Source organism: Coffea arabica, chromosome 10c (assembly GCF_036785885.1).
Source record: "Coffea arabica cultivar ET-39 chromosome 10c, Coffea Arabica ET-39 HiFi, whole genome shotgun sequence".
NCBI lineage: Eukaryota > Viridiplantae > Streptophyta > Magnoliopsida > Gentianales > Rubiaceae > Coffea > Coffea arabica.
In genome coordinates, this window is record NC_092329.1 from 17,654,831 (window position 1) to 17,670,081 (window position 15,251).

The window sequence follows — 15,251 nt, forward strand, 5'->3', positions numbered from 1 at the left end:
CGTTCTGGTTCCACTGGAGTGAGTCACACCATTCGATTGAAAATCACTGTCCTGTTTCGTTTCTCTCCAGGAGACAGGACAGGACTTGTATCTTGATGCTCAAAAACGAGCTGTTTGTGGATATAATTTGAAAATGATTTCTTCTGATAAAATTCAGTTTTATGAGAGATCTTTCCAATGCCATCAACCACGCTCAATTCCAAGTTGAATTGAGTGAGTTGTGGCCATATTTCGAAACTGATGCAGTGAGTAAAAATCCTCTTTTGACTAGTTGAATGGCCTAGCTTGATTTGGGACTTGTTGTTTTGGAAACTTTGATGTCCAACATCTACCAAACTTTATATTAGATGTTCCTTGGACTTTTTTTTACAAATAAACCAGATTTGGGTTGGTTGCATTGGACAAAATGTTTAAAAAGAAAGAAGAGCTAGAAGACAGTTTTGCCTTGGGAAATTTCTTGAACTTTGATGGTTTAGTTAACTACCTTCTCGTGTGAATTTTCAAATGAAATTTGATAGAGGAGTTGTCCTCATATGGAGGTTTAATTGTACAAAATTTGGTGATATTCTAAGACCATTTTGATATGCAAATGATGCCCCGAAATTGCTCTTCGAATCTGGAAAACTTTTCCTTTTCTCTTAGCCGATTAGCCAATCTTGACTTGGGACTTGTCATTCGAAATTCTTGGTATAAATCACCTACCAAATACAGCTTGGATGTTTCTTAGGCATTATCTACGCAAATGAACCATATTGAGAGGTTTTTAGTGGCCAAATGTTTGAGAAAAGGAAAACAAAGGTACGAGGCAGATTGCCTTGGAAATTCTTGAAAACTTCAACAGTTTTGTTAATTGACTCTTCGTGCTAGATTTTGCTTGAAATTTTGCAGAGGAATAACCCCTATATGGTAGTGTAATACTGCTAAATTTGGTGCCATTCCAAGTCCGTTTCAGTGTTCAACCAACGTCCCAAAGTTCATGTTTAAATCTGGAAATTCTTGATCGAGGAGGAAATTTTAGCCAACTTTGAGCTGCTATATCTTGGCGCTCAAAACTTTGATTCTTGTTCCGTTTGTTTTGTTTTAAACTTTGATTGTAGCTCTAATTGAGTTCTAAATTTCGGAGGCTAGTTCGTATTGTGTGAATTTTGCTGGATTTTCAAAGTTGGTCAAAAACCAACCCCGAAACTGTCATAATGGTCCCAAGCAGCAACTTTGAGTCAATTTTTGAGTATCTTCCGTTTGCAATCATGGAAAAGTATCTTCTAGGAACTTTTAGTGCTTTTGAAGAAGTTTCCAACGGTATCAAACTTTCTAATTATGGACCTACATAGTGCAAGATACGATTTTTCTAAATTGACACCCAAAACTGAAATTTGTCAATTTCTTAGAAAATGAGATTTTGGAAACTTGCCTTCTTTTCTCGATACCGATTGAACATCTTGAACTTGATTTCATGGAAAATGTTAGTCTCTCTCTTTAGACTTTAAAACTTTACTCTTGAACCTCGATTTACGAGTAATTGAGGTTCATTTTTATAAGATTTCCTTAGATTGCAGTAGCGTACAATCTTCCTCGATAATTAGATATTCGTAGTGATATTGAGTGGTACTTGATTATTGTTTACTCAGGCACTCGAGGGAATCTCCAAGAGGAACTTGGAGCGGACACCTAAACGCTTGTTTGAAAACTACTCGCTTGTTTTGATTAGGTGAGTGTTCCATATAGGAATACGTAATTGAATAAGTCTAGGACACACTTATTTCATGATTATTAAGTGTTAAGTGCTATGTGTTAAGTATTTACCATACTCATGCCTATTTAAGGAATGTATACTTGCATTGTATATCTACATAAATTGGTTAAATGATTAACCATATCAAATGACCATATGAACTCAATACATGCTTAACTTACTAGATTATTTACTTAGCCTACTTGATTTTGAGAAATGGAGTCGAGTGTGTACTTTATCGCACTCGTTCTCTTTTGAGATGAATAACTCATGCTTGGAAATGCTCGAATAACATGACTTGGTATGCTAAGGTTGCATACGTCGTTGGAGTGAATCTCCTCGACTCTCACATGGTAAAAATGGGATAATGGCCAATGATGGCCTATTCATATGACAAATGTCTGTCAATTAACCGTCACTACTTAACCGTCAACCGTTAACCGTCAACCGTTTACCAACCACATGACTACTTGATTACTTGACTATTTGCTCACATGATTTTCAATCTACATGACTATTCGATATCCGTGAATTACATGCTCCCATGAAATCAACTTGTATTGCTTACGTGCTTACGTGCTAAGTATCTACTTGATTACTTGATTATCATGAATCACATGTTATATGAAGCTGTCCATCATTATTAAGCGAGTGTGTACTTTACCTCACTCGACCTACTCTAATGATGAATTTTACCTTTTGTCGAATTACTTGGTTACCTGTGCATGTTGTAAGCTCTAAGCTGAACTTGGGCCCTGCCCTTGGTTACTGACCTACTCGAGCCAGGACTGGGTTCGGTCGGGTAGGTTGGAACCCTGGGCCACCGTTTCGGTATACTCGAGTATTACCACTGGAGGGATAAGGCGATGGCCAGACCGTACCGTGGGGATCTGGAAGTCATAAGGTGCAGATGACCGACAGAGTTCCACTGGAACACCGTATCCTACAGTATATGTTTACCTGGTATCATGATAATTGTTTCATGCTAAAATGCCAATATGAAATCCTGAGCTATGCCTGTAATAAGCTCCAATCACTCGTGAACTATACATGCCAATGTCTTGAATCATGATAACTGTCTCATGATAAATGTCTCATACCATGGTAAATGTCTCAAATTACCCGTACAATGATTATCACCTCATGATAACATGCCATTGTGTAACCTTGAACCATGCATATGATATGCCCAATCTACTTGATTTATTTGAACTGTTAGAGTGTCTTGGAACCTCACTGGGCTGTGTAGCTCATCCCACGTTGTGGTTTTCTTTTACAGGGTTCGAGACCAATGGTGCTCGTGAGTAGTACTAAATTGTTTTCTTTTGAAGACTTTAATTTTATATTATAACGGATGGCTATTGTACCCTTTTCCGTTGGGTTGTATTTAAGCTTGAAAGCTACATAGTTGTAAGTGTAAGATATTTGAAGTACTTTAATTATGTATTGAAGTTACTTATAGTATTTCGAGCTCTTGAATGATGGAGTGTAGTGAGTCCTGGCGAGAGTTGGGCAGGTGTTCCGCGGATACCCTTTGGTTCGCCTTAGGGAGAAGTGGGGGCGTCACAATAAAGCTCTTAAAATCATGAATTAAGTGCAATTCAAACAAAGCATGATAGTTAATTGAAACAAACAAGCAACGAAAAGTTGTAAAATTAGAGCCGCCAAGGACCAAATTGAGGAAATTATTCAATTGGTTGGGTCACAGTGGAACAAAGGGAGACTTGGGGGGCCAAAATGTAATTTTTGAAAGTTTTTCATGCACACTCCATGCAAGTTAATGTAGGAAAACATTTTACAACAAAACTTCAGCAAACTGATGAAGCTCTCGGCAAGGTTCTGCTGCATATTTTCATGCACAAGATTCCGCAATTTCAGCAAAGCAGATTCATACAACCATCTCAAACCACAAACCCAACCTCTAGTTCCTATCAAGCTTATCATGCATTCAAGGGAATATTAAAACCAGAATGAAGGATTTTCATGCCAACTCCATGCAAGCTATGAAGAAAAAGGATTTCTGCAATTTTTCCTATGCTTTGAAACTTTTCTGATTCGCTAAAACATTTCATTAACCCGCCAACCATTTGCAAGCTTATCTTCATTTAGCCGAAACAAAATCCCAACTCACTCAAGTATTGAATGCGAGGACTTAAAACAAAGGGGAGAGGGGAGATCTAATGAACCTTTGAACACAAAATGCAATCAAATGGCCTGAAAACTTGCTAAACTTTGACTATTCAAACTTTCCAAGAAAGGGAGACAAAGAAAACTGATTGGCCTTTGCTCCTATGTTCCCAACACGCACACGGCATCACATTCAAAGGGCAAGCAGATCAAACACTCCAAACAGACAAACACCGGCAACCAAAAAGGAAGGAAAGGTTGTCTGTAATAATTTTCTGCCGCAAAAGATGTTTTCCTTTAAGCTCCAACTCACAAACAATGCACAAAACAACAGAAAGAAAGGAAAAAAAACTGATTATCTGACAACTTAACTCACGGACTTCACCAATCATCAAGCTCAGATTCGGAACAACAAAATACAGAAAATCAATATCCAAACAAGTAAAAAAAAAAACAGGAACGCAATCGTCTTGGCAGAAACTTTCGACAAAGTCCGATGCTTTGACCTCAACAACCTCAATCAGCACATAAAGCATATGTGTTCAACCATCGTGGACAATCACAGAAAAATGGCAATAACCGATCCACAGAAACGTGCTTGGGGTTGGGATTACTAGTGTTTGCACTTGAAGGAAAAAGAGAAAAATGACTTACAGAGCTCTTGTTTAGTGAAAATCTGCAAACGATGACGGTTGGTGCCAGTGGTGGTGGCGGCTCCGGCTCTTGGGCAGGCCGTTGGCCACTTGCTGGTTACGCAGGAGAAGAAGGGTGGTGGTTGTCGGTGGCTGCGATAGGGTTTGCACGCAATGTGGCGACGGCGGACAGCAGCAGCGGCAGGTACAGACTGGAGGTGGCTTGGACAGGTAGCGTGAGAAAGAAAGGAGATCTGTGGTGTGTGGCGGCGTTTGTCCCTCAGCTCCTCCACTATTGTCCAGCCTTTTTCCACCTTACCCGTAGCTCATAGTTTCTCTTCTTCTTTGCCCGATGCTTTTCCTTGTTTCTGGTTTTTCCTCCTTAGCCCTCAACCGAGAGCTTCCCCTCTGTTTTTCTGGTTTTTTTTTCGCTCCTTTGGTTCTTTTCTAGCCGCCAACAGGTTCCTCCTCTTTAGCTCTCTCACCTCTTTCTTTTTCTATCTCAGTCCCGCCGTCCTGCCAGATCTTTCTTTAGCCGTCCTAAAACTCTCAGCCCCCAACCCAGTTCTCTGGTTTCTTGTTTAACCCCCAGCCGTCATTCAAAAACCTCCCTCTGATTTCTGTTTTTCTTTCTCTCCTTTAATCAGCCGCCAGCTCTCTCTCTGTCTACTCCCCCTCTTGCATTCCTTTCTTTTTATACGGGACTTCCAACCCTAAACCCTCAATAAACTCTTCTATAATTACAGCCCAAGGGCTGCCCGAGCCCTTCTTTGCAAGCTGCAAAAAACACAGCTTGCATGTCGCGTATTCCTTTTTTTTTTAAATTAAAACAAAATTGATAATAAAAATAAATAACAAAAATGATTTAATTAACATTGGATAAAAATAAATAAACTAGAAACAACAAAGTGCAAATTCCATTTCCCCCTTTTTCGTTTTCCATTTTCATTGTTTTTTTTCCTTTTTCCTTTTTTTTCAAAAATAAACCAAAATGCCCTAAACCATGTTTTTTCTTCGCCCATTTTTCTTTTTTTTTTAAATTAAATTAGTAGATAAAATAAAGGCTCGTAAACAAATTAAAATATAATAAGAGACACGAAACAAGAAACAACCAAAATAAACCTAAAATTGAAACAAAGAAATCTAAAATTAAACTAATAAAATAAATAAAATTCGAAACCAAAAATTTGGTGTCTACAGTTTCTAATATTATAATTAGTTTCTTCTTATTTCAACCAAGGAAATGAAAGATTTTCATCTGTAAAGGTGTAATTCATCCATGCAAATGTGACCAATAAAGGTTAAGGGATTGTTTTTTATTTGGTCAATATTTCTCTCTCCATTTAAAAAATCCTACCACATAATTGGACTCCATACTTTAATCAAGTCCAGGGATGGTCACTAAAACGAACTACTTAATTTTCTTGAGTTGAACATAATGAAAATGCCAGATTAGTTGGGGAGAGAAATAAGAAAACAATCCAATTGTGCTAAGAAAGAGAAAGACTCATATATGCTTGTTAACTAAGCAAAAAGAAAATATTACACTATAAAAGTATTGGTAAGTAAGGTTCAATTATCTAAATTCTAAACCCCGAAATTTGGGATACGCAGTGACATTTTACTAGTCATGAACATTATCACTATGCACTTTGCCTTCTTATGCACAATCAAACATTATAAACAATAAAACCATCAATCAAAATGAAAAAAGAGTTAATCTTATATACACTCACAGTGTATACAATATTATAATTAGATGTATGATGTATATGCAATATTTGAATTTCAAATTCAAATTTAGATTATGTGGTATACATTTTACACTGTCAATGTATAGAAGATTAATTTATAGATTAATTCATTAGAAAAAGTGAAAAAAAGAGCCTACTATGATGATATTAATGACCTCAATTATTGGTTCATGGACAATTTTATTCTTTGGCTATAAAATTGGGATGGACTCTAATGAAAATAACCTTTTACGGGAGGGAAATGCTTACACATTTACATGTGACATGAGATTAAAAGAGGAGCTAAATGTAAAGTGCACCCTCAAATTACCTTTGGTTTGTAAATCATGCTTTAAACTATTAATTGCAATATTAGTATTTCCTTAGTCTATTAATTTTTACACATAAGTTATGAATTTAATGGTAATAATATATACACGGTCTACTTTTCGTGTTCTTTTCCCTCTTTCTCAGTCTGCATCCACTCTTTTTCCCTCTTTCTTAGTCTACATCTTGTTTGGAACCCAAGTTTTTAACCAAATTTGTCTGCTACAAGTTTTTTAAAAATTTTACCTACAGTAATCTCAAAAAATTTCTTAAAGTTTTTAAATTATACACTTCAAATTATTCAAAAATCTACACATTTTAAAAAAATTTTTTAAAACTTCTACAAATAAGTTACAGTAAAATTTTAGACCAACTCTCAAAAAATTCACCCAAACAGGGTGTCCCACTGTCCACCAAACGCCTCTTTCACTAGTGCTTCTTCCATGTCTCCTACTCTAAGAGCAAATGAAAACCGTTTCGCCACAAAATGGCACAATGCGTTCTTTGTCATTAAGAATTTAAGCATTGCAAAATGGAAAAGGCCAAACTAATTTCACTTGATCTGCCATTCAGTTCACTTGTTTTCATGATTATTCATTCAAAAAAAAATGATTATCCATTCAAATTATAAAGAATTTCCTAGTAAAATATATTGTATGGAAAAACTAAATGCAAACTCTAGTCAAATGGAGTTTTTTCTTCAAAACTTTGAACTTGAATTTGGTCTCCAGATAACTATTTCTTTTTTGAATCTTTATGATCAGAATTTAGCTTTAGTTCGCAAACAGCAAAAGATGTAATCACAAATAAAGAAACAAAAACAAAAGTAACTCCAAATTTAATAGGCATGAAAAAATACTTGATAAAAATTTAACTAATGCATACACAAAATACCAAAGAGTTTGACTTTCATTAAGTATGAGAGTGTTTTCTAGACAACAATGTACACTTGTATCTTTGTATCTTGGTCTTTGACAGTAAAAATCCAGTTATGGGGTGCAAACTACATTCTTCAAAGTTTAAGGCCGTAAAATGTAACTATTATCAAAATTCAGGGAGGTCAATGTGGAATTAACTCAATGGAGTCCATTTTTTTCTTGGGTAAATTTTATTAACCTCCCCTCTAATTTTCTCAAAAGCTAGAGACTTCCTCTCTTGATTTGGAAATAACATGACCCTTTTTTGTATAATCGATTTATTTTTTTTCATAACATGAACTTCCCTTATCAATTTACCTTTTTTTCATGTTCTTTGTTTTAAATAAAAAAAGAGTTCTTAAAATGAAAAGGTTGAATTTTCTGCTATGTTATTTATTCATGGTCAAATGGAAAAGAGAGATTTGTTCATGAAAATTGAAGACCTAATGATGTGAATCCCTGATCTAGACAACCAAAACACCATGGCTTAGGCAGCGGAAATTTGACCCAACTAATCCCTAGAAGTCACGAACAATTTTGATATTATCTCAACCCGTCACTACTCGAATTAACGAACCAAATTGGAGGTAGTAGAACGCCACAATCAAGGAGACTACTTGATTGATAAGTTCGATGAACAACTTGAGATTAATTCTCAAGTATTCAAAGGAAATTCTCTTGAGGCAAGAGAGAGTGAAATAACTCACATATATTTTATAAAATCTCCCCCTTCAATGAATGAAAACCTAGGCTATATATAGCCTTACAGGACTCAAACCCTAGAATGTCCAATGGACGACCTTGCCCTTCATTAAGGGTGAAAATAGTTAACAACTAATTGACTAAATTTAAGACTCTGAATTCGGCCAAAGTGAAGTGAAAATTGACCGAAATTATTAATGCTAACAAATACTAAAAACCCTAATTAGTAAGCTAGTACTCCGCGAACTAGTCTTCACTTGAATCTTCCAATCTGGAATGGGCCTTGGTCTTTATATTCTCATCATTCCCCTCCTCTTAAAGGCGATTTGTCCCCAAATCATGACTCTTCTTACAAAACAAAAGTGATGAGAGCATGTGTATAGTCACCAAGCAGCCTGCATGTCGCCTTCTCAAGCGAAGAAAGATCAGGACACCCTTGTGGGACACCAGGAAAACTCGTGGTGGTGGTAGATACATGTTGCGGACAGCAAGAGTTCCATGATAATGGGCACACAAGTGACGTCTCAAGCCTATGGGTGGACCGTGAGCGGACGCCCGGTGAACCAAAGCTTGGTTGGGCCGCGCGTTGTACGCATCAAGACGTGCAAAAACAGCATCAAAGGCCAATGTAACCCGACTAGTGCTGGTTGGAATTACTGGACCAGCACTCCTTGCACAGATCTCGATGGTTGCGGGTATTGCACACTGCAAGAGGAAGGATATCTGACCACGAACAACCTGCACAAATGAAAACACGTTAAACACCACAAAGGTGGAACGATCCAGCTCCCAGTGCCTGATGTTGTCCTCCGGTTTAGCGAGCATGATCAATGTTCGCCCTTTCCTTTCCTTGCCTTCTAATCGATCCAACTCCCATTCCCTCTGTAAAACATTTTGGTCCTCTCGAACTTGTGTAGGTGAGAGTGGAACAAGTATGACCCTTGTCCCGTTATGCATGAACGAGTATTTGTTGGAATGACCTTCATAAGTAACCTCGCGATCAAATTACCAAGGTCTTCCAAGAATAAGATGGGCAGCTTGCATAGGAACCACGTCACACACCAACTCATCCTCATATCTCCCAATGTTAAACTTCACAGAAACCTGCTTGGACACTCGCACTTCGCCGCAATCACTAAACCATTGAAGCTTATATGGTGTAGGGTGATCTTGGACAGGTAAGTGTAACTTCTTGACAAATAAGGCACTGGCGACATTGGTACAACTTCCCCCGTCGATAATCAAGCTACACACTTTCCCGCTAACTAGACATCGGGTGTAGAAGATGTTGGTACGCTGCTCTTCTTCATTTGTGCGTTGAGCACTCAATGCCAACCTTGTGACAAGGCCTAGTCCAACTGGTTGGTCAGGGGCAATTATCTCTTCTTCCTCAACCAATGGTGGCATGCCTTCATACTCATCCTCCTCATCCGTTAGCACTTCACCACTTGGAAGCATGAGCATGGCCCTTCGGTTTGGGCATTGGGACGCGATGTGACCAAAACCTTGACACTTAAAGCACTTAGTGTCACGGTTTCTAGGTTTAGATGCCCCTAGATCTGCCTTAAATTCGGCCCTTTGGATCGGTTTTGAAGATGAGGAACCAGGCACCCATGCTCCATTCGAAACCCCACTTGCCCTGGCTGACTTTTGTTCACTCGTGTGGGTAACCTCGCCTTTATACGGTGGAGTTCTCCAATTTCCAGATTGGACGCTGGAGCTGTGGTAGGGAATACCCCTCCTCTTGAGCCTCCTTTCCACCTTGACGGCTTTGTCCAATAATTCATCCATGTCAAGATAATGTTGGAGCTCCACAACATCTGCAATTTCAGCGTGTAGTTCTCTCAAGAAACGTGCCATGGTTGCTTCTATATCCTCCCGAACATCAGCCCGTAGCATGGCCATCTCCATCTCCTTGAAGTAATCCTCAACTGTCAAACTTCCTTGGGTGAGAGTTTGCAATTGATGGTGCAAATCCCTGTGGTAATACGCTGGTATGAAGCGCTTCCTCATGATCCTTTTGAGTTCTTCCCATGTTCGGATAATTGGCTCTTCCTCCCTTCTTTGTTTGATGCGAAGTTGATCCCACCAAATAGAGGCATAATCCGTAAATTCAAGGGCTGCCAACTTCACCTTTTGAGACTCCGTGTAATGGTTACAATCGAAAATCATTTCAATCCTCCTCTCCCAATCTAGGTATGCTTCGGGATCCGACTTGCCTTGGAAGGAAGGGATTTTAAGTTTAATCCCTTTTATTTCTTCCTCCACATGTCTAGTATCTCTCCTCGGTTTCCTTGGCTCATAGTCAAATTCACACTCAGAGTTAGAGTCATGAAGTTCAAGTGCAGGTCTATCACGGCTCCTTGGGTTTTGATGACTTCGTCTAGAGCTACTTTGGAACTCCTCCAACCTGCCAAGTCGTTCATTCATGGCCTCAAATTTTTGATCCATAAGGCGCCCCAATTCTCCTTTCAAACTTTCTGCCAAACGTGAGAAGTCGAAGGCCGACGTACTTTCTCCTTCATTCGACATATTCAACTGCAAGAAACGGTTAGCGAAAAATAGAAAAGGTACCTCACTTCACTCCCTCACGTGTTTCGCTCACCCTCGTGTATCACTCAAGTGTATCAACCACTCTAATAATCTCACAAAGCACTTCCCAAGTCACTCAAGTACTCCTCTTGAAGAAATAAAAAATTTCCCCAATGTATGCGCTCAATCCTTCCCCAAGAATCAGAAACAATACTCTAAAACACACCAACAAATACCAGAATTAATTTCCGGAAGACAACTACAGAATTTATGGAAGTATGGACTTGACAATAGACGCAATTTAGAAGACTACACCAATTTGATGACTGGACTGATTTTTTTTGTTTTTGGCCGCAACACTATTAGGACTATTATTATTTTTTTTTTCTGTTTTGCGAGACAAAACAGGTCTGACTTCAAGGTTTTAATACGGCCAAGGTGTATTCCACTTCCAAAGCAGGGTATACAACCACTCAAAGCAGTCCCAAACTCACGAAGTGCAAGTAATAATTTCGGACAGCAAGGGAACCAAAAGGTATGGCCGACAAAAGAAGCAAATCAGATTGCAACTTCAGCTAAAGGAACACACTTTGCTTGCTTGGCCGAACAACAGCAAGCAACAATCAGCTCTTTTTTTTTTTTTTTTTTAATTTGGGTCTGGCCGACAAAGGAGAGCAACGAGCAACTAAGATTTCATGCAACTCAGATTTCCATGCACTACAAAGGACAGCCAATCAGATTTCATGCACTGGCTATTTCCAAACTCAAGATTATCAAGATGGGTTCGATGCCTCCAAACCAGTCCACAACCCACGGATTGCAAGGGAACAAAACTGGACAGACCACAATGGAGACAAAGGAAACAACTCAGGTTTCTTGCACGACAAAGGAGACCAATCAGATTTCATGCAATTGCCATTTACACCACTACCAATTTGTATTATGGCCGACCAAGAAAGGAAACAAAAAAAAAACAATCAGATTCAGCAAATCAGATTCAGCTAAGGAATTCGGCTCTTGATTCGGCCAAGGGAAATCCAAACAGGCCACACACTTGCCAATTTTCTCCTCACAGCCCACAAAGCTCACAAATTATGAGTAGATAATTTCGGACAAGCAGCCGCTTCCCTCTATCTCTCCTTTTTTTTTTTTTTGTTTCAAGACGCCTCTAGAACAACCCTAATGACTCCCACGGACAACCCTCCAGTTGTGGCAGCCACACACAAACACAACACGTACGATGGCAGATTCGACTCAAGACAACAAAAGAGAGACGCAAAAACAGAAATTTTCACGTAAGGCCAAGAGGAAACAATTGCGGACTGACCTTAAACAGATTGTAGCCGCTTTCGGACAGAAAATTTGACTCTCAACCACGACAAACTACATCAAACTTATGCGGACAGATTGAAGTCAAACACGAACCAAATCTGACACAGCCTCCAGAAAGAACAACAACGCAAATAGGAGAGTAACAAAACAGAAAGTTCGACCCCAAAACAAGACCAAAACAAACGCGACAAAGCTTGGACAGATTAGAGACACTTGAACAGATTTTTTTTTTTTTTTGACACACGAGATCAGATTTAATAACAAACGAATATGACTCGAAACAAAGCGGAAAGGAAGGATATAACCTGATGGTTGTCGTCTAGCTCTGGTACCAACTGATGTGAATCCCTGATCTAGACAACCAAAACACCATGGCTTAGGCAGCGGAAATTTGACCCAACTAATCCCTAGAAGTCACGAACAATTTTGATATTATCTCAACCCGTCACTACTCGAATTAACGAACCAAATTGGAGGTAGTAGAACGCCACAATCAAGGAGACTACTTGATTGATAAGTTCGATGAACAACTTGAGATTAATTCTCAAGTATTCAAAGGAAATTCTCTTGAGGCAAGAGAGAGTGAAATAACTCACATATATTTTATAAAATCTCCCCCTTCAATGAATGAAAACCTAGGCTATATATAGCCTTACAGGACTCAAACCCTAGAATGTCCAATGGACGACCTTGCCCTTCATTAAGAGTGAAAATAGTTAACAACTAATTGACTAAATTTAAGACTCTGAATTCGGCCAAAGTGAAGTGAAAATTGACCGAAATTATTAATGCTAACAAATACTAAAAACCCTAATTAGTAAGCTAGTACTCCGCGAACTAGTCTTCACTTGAATCTTCCAATCTGGAATGGGCCTTGGTCTTTACATTCTCATCACCTAATTTATTTATTTCTCTAAATTTTTTATTTTCACCAATCAAAATAAAGATATACACACATGTATCGATTCCTAAAATAAAACATATTAAAATGAAGATAAGGTATTTCCAATCCATGCACTCATCAAATCCTTTTAATTTGGTGAGATTTTAACTTGCATACACATGAATATATGAGATAATAGAACGCAGACATCAACTCAATGCCAATTTCATATATAAAAAGAAAAAAAATGAATGTAGATATTTTAAAAGCACAAGGACTAAGTCAGCAAATCTAACTATATAAAAGGAGGAGTTCCTTGAATGAACAGTAAAAGTGTATCCGTCGGTTATGTCGGTATTTATTGATATGTTTGGGCTATTGCGGTCCATTTGCATCAGTTCATTGGTGATTCCTCATGTGATTAGCATTAGCCTTAGTTAGTTCTTCATTTTTCGATAATGTCATTTGCTGTTTCTCCCCTACTCAGGACACCGGAAGATGCATGTTATAGTTGTGTGGTTCCTTTGTAATTTATTTGCTCTTTGTTCCTCTCTTGTTTGAGTCATTATCACCCCTTGTGATCCGTAGAGATGGGCCACCTTAGCTATTTATGAGTATTAGTTTAGCCTTAGGTGTTGTCTTATTTTCCAATCATGCCATTTATTTTTCCCTTCATTTAACATGTATTTTATATTTGCTTGGTTGCTTTGTAATTTTGTTGTTTTTTTATCCTAATTTTTGTTGACTTTTTTTTTCCACAAACGTTAACAGTTATATATGTGATAATTCCTTAATAATACAAGATTTAATTACAAAAAAGGGGCTACTACCCTCATTTCCTTCCTCACTAAATCCATCAGCCAAACTGGGAAATCTTGTTCCCATTCAATATCATGCACTAGCTGGACAGCAAATTGAGCTAGAACATGGCTGATTTCATTTTCTGTTCTAGATATAAACACAAACCTACAACTTTCAAAATGTGTTGTCAAATCTTGCGCATCTTCTAGAATAGTTGCAATGTTAACTTCATACTCATTGCTTCTATGTATCTGGTCTATTACTGATTTGCTATCCGAATGGATTATAATTTTAGTCCATCCTACCTGTTTAGCCATTAGCATTGCATTCCTAATTGCCAAAGCTTCTTCCGTACTTGGTTCCCCCTTATATTGATTGACTATCGCTTTTGCTTTCATGATCATTCCGTTCCACTTTCTTGCAACAATTCCTTGCCCCGTCCTTATCATCTTTGCTGATATCGCAGCATTCGTGAACATGCAAACATCATCGTCCCTTGCTGTTTCTCTTCGTGTCTGATGCTCACTGATGTTGGCAGTTGCATTCTGCTCCTTTTCTTCCTCCCTTGCTTGCTTATATTCCATCCATTCCATTTGTGCTTTTGAGACAATTTTGGGTGGGTTCTGGTATTCATTTTCAAAGACTCTTCTGTTTCGTGCTGTCCAGATTTGCCAAAAAATATTGATGGTGAGGCTCACTCGGTCAGGTCCAATGTGCTTTGAAGTAGATTGCGTAGCTTTCTCCCACCACAGCCACCGATTATATTGTTTGTCCTCTAATCCATCCCACCTTACCGGTGCCAATTTCCAAACATCCATCGCATTCACACAAGAAAAGAGTAAATGTTCTATGGTTTCTATTCCTTCTCCGCAGCAGTTGCACCTTCTCTCTCCTTGTCCAATCCTTTTAAAAATTACTTCATTGGTTGGTAAACAATTTTACAAACATTTCCACATGAAGTGTTTCAGCTTGGCCTTTACCTTTTGGTGCCACAGATTCTTTCACACCGTATGTTTTCTAACTTCCCAACTTGTCTCAGCATTGTGTGTTCAGTTTCTACTGATCTGGTTTTCCTCCTGCCGTGCCATTGCATACCCCGTTTTCACCGTATATGCTCCAGTCTTAGAAAATTTCCAGATCAGTTTGTCCATTCTCCTTCCAACGCTGGTGGGAATACGTTCGATGAGCTCAACCTCTTTGTTTCCAAACCATGTTTGCAAAATTTCTCTTATCCATCTCCCATCTTCAATCAGCTCACTCACCTAATTCAGGTTGCATCCCTTAGGTTTGGCAACCACCACCTTTCCATCTTCTGACCCTATTAACCATTTATCATTCTAGATACTTACTGTTCTTCCATCACCTATCCTTTTCCATAGTCCAGCAAACAACAAATTTTTTGCACTGTGTATGCTTTTCCAGCTCCATGATGCCGAGCTAGGAGGACTTTTGTTCATCCAATTGGGGTCCTTCATATATTTTGCCTTCATCATCTTGCTTACTAACAAATTTGGAGCAGTTAAAAATCTCCAA

The 15,251-nt window shown here is 38.5% G+C and overlaps 2 protein-coding genes across 2 annotated transcripts; both read right to left on the minus strand.

The window, feature by feature from the left end:
• Positions 1-9,175: 9,175 nt before the first annotated feature.
• LOC113713981 (uncharacterized) lies at positions 9,176-10,702 on the minus strand. Its single transcript, XM_027237778.1, has one exon. It carries the CDS (start codon positions 10,700-10,702, stop codon positions 9,176-9,178), a length of 1,527 nt encoding a protein of 508 aa, XP_027093579.1.
• Positions 10,703-13,726: 3,024 nt separating this feature from the next.
• LOC113713982 (uncharacterized) lies at positions 13,727-14,536 on the minus strand. The gene has a single exon (XM_027237780.1). It carries the CDS (start codon positions 14,534-14,536, stop codon positions 13,727-13,729), a length of 810 nt encoding a protein of 269 aa, XP_027093581.1.
• Positions 14,537-15,251: the final 715 nt, after the last annotated feature.

Excerpts from the sequence above, each read along its gene's own strand:
- LOC113713982 (XM_027237780.1), bottom strand. The coding sequence starts at position 14,536 with ATGGATGTTTGGAAATTGGCACCGGTAAGGTGGGATGGATTAGAGGAC.
- LOC113713981 (XM_027237778.1), bottom strand. The coding sequence starts at position 10,702 with ATGTCGAATGAAGGAGAAAGTACGTCGGCCTTCGACTTCTCACGTTTG.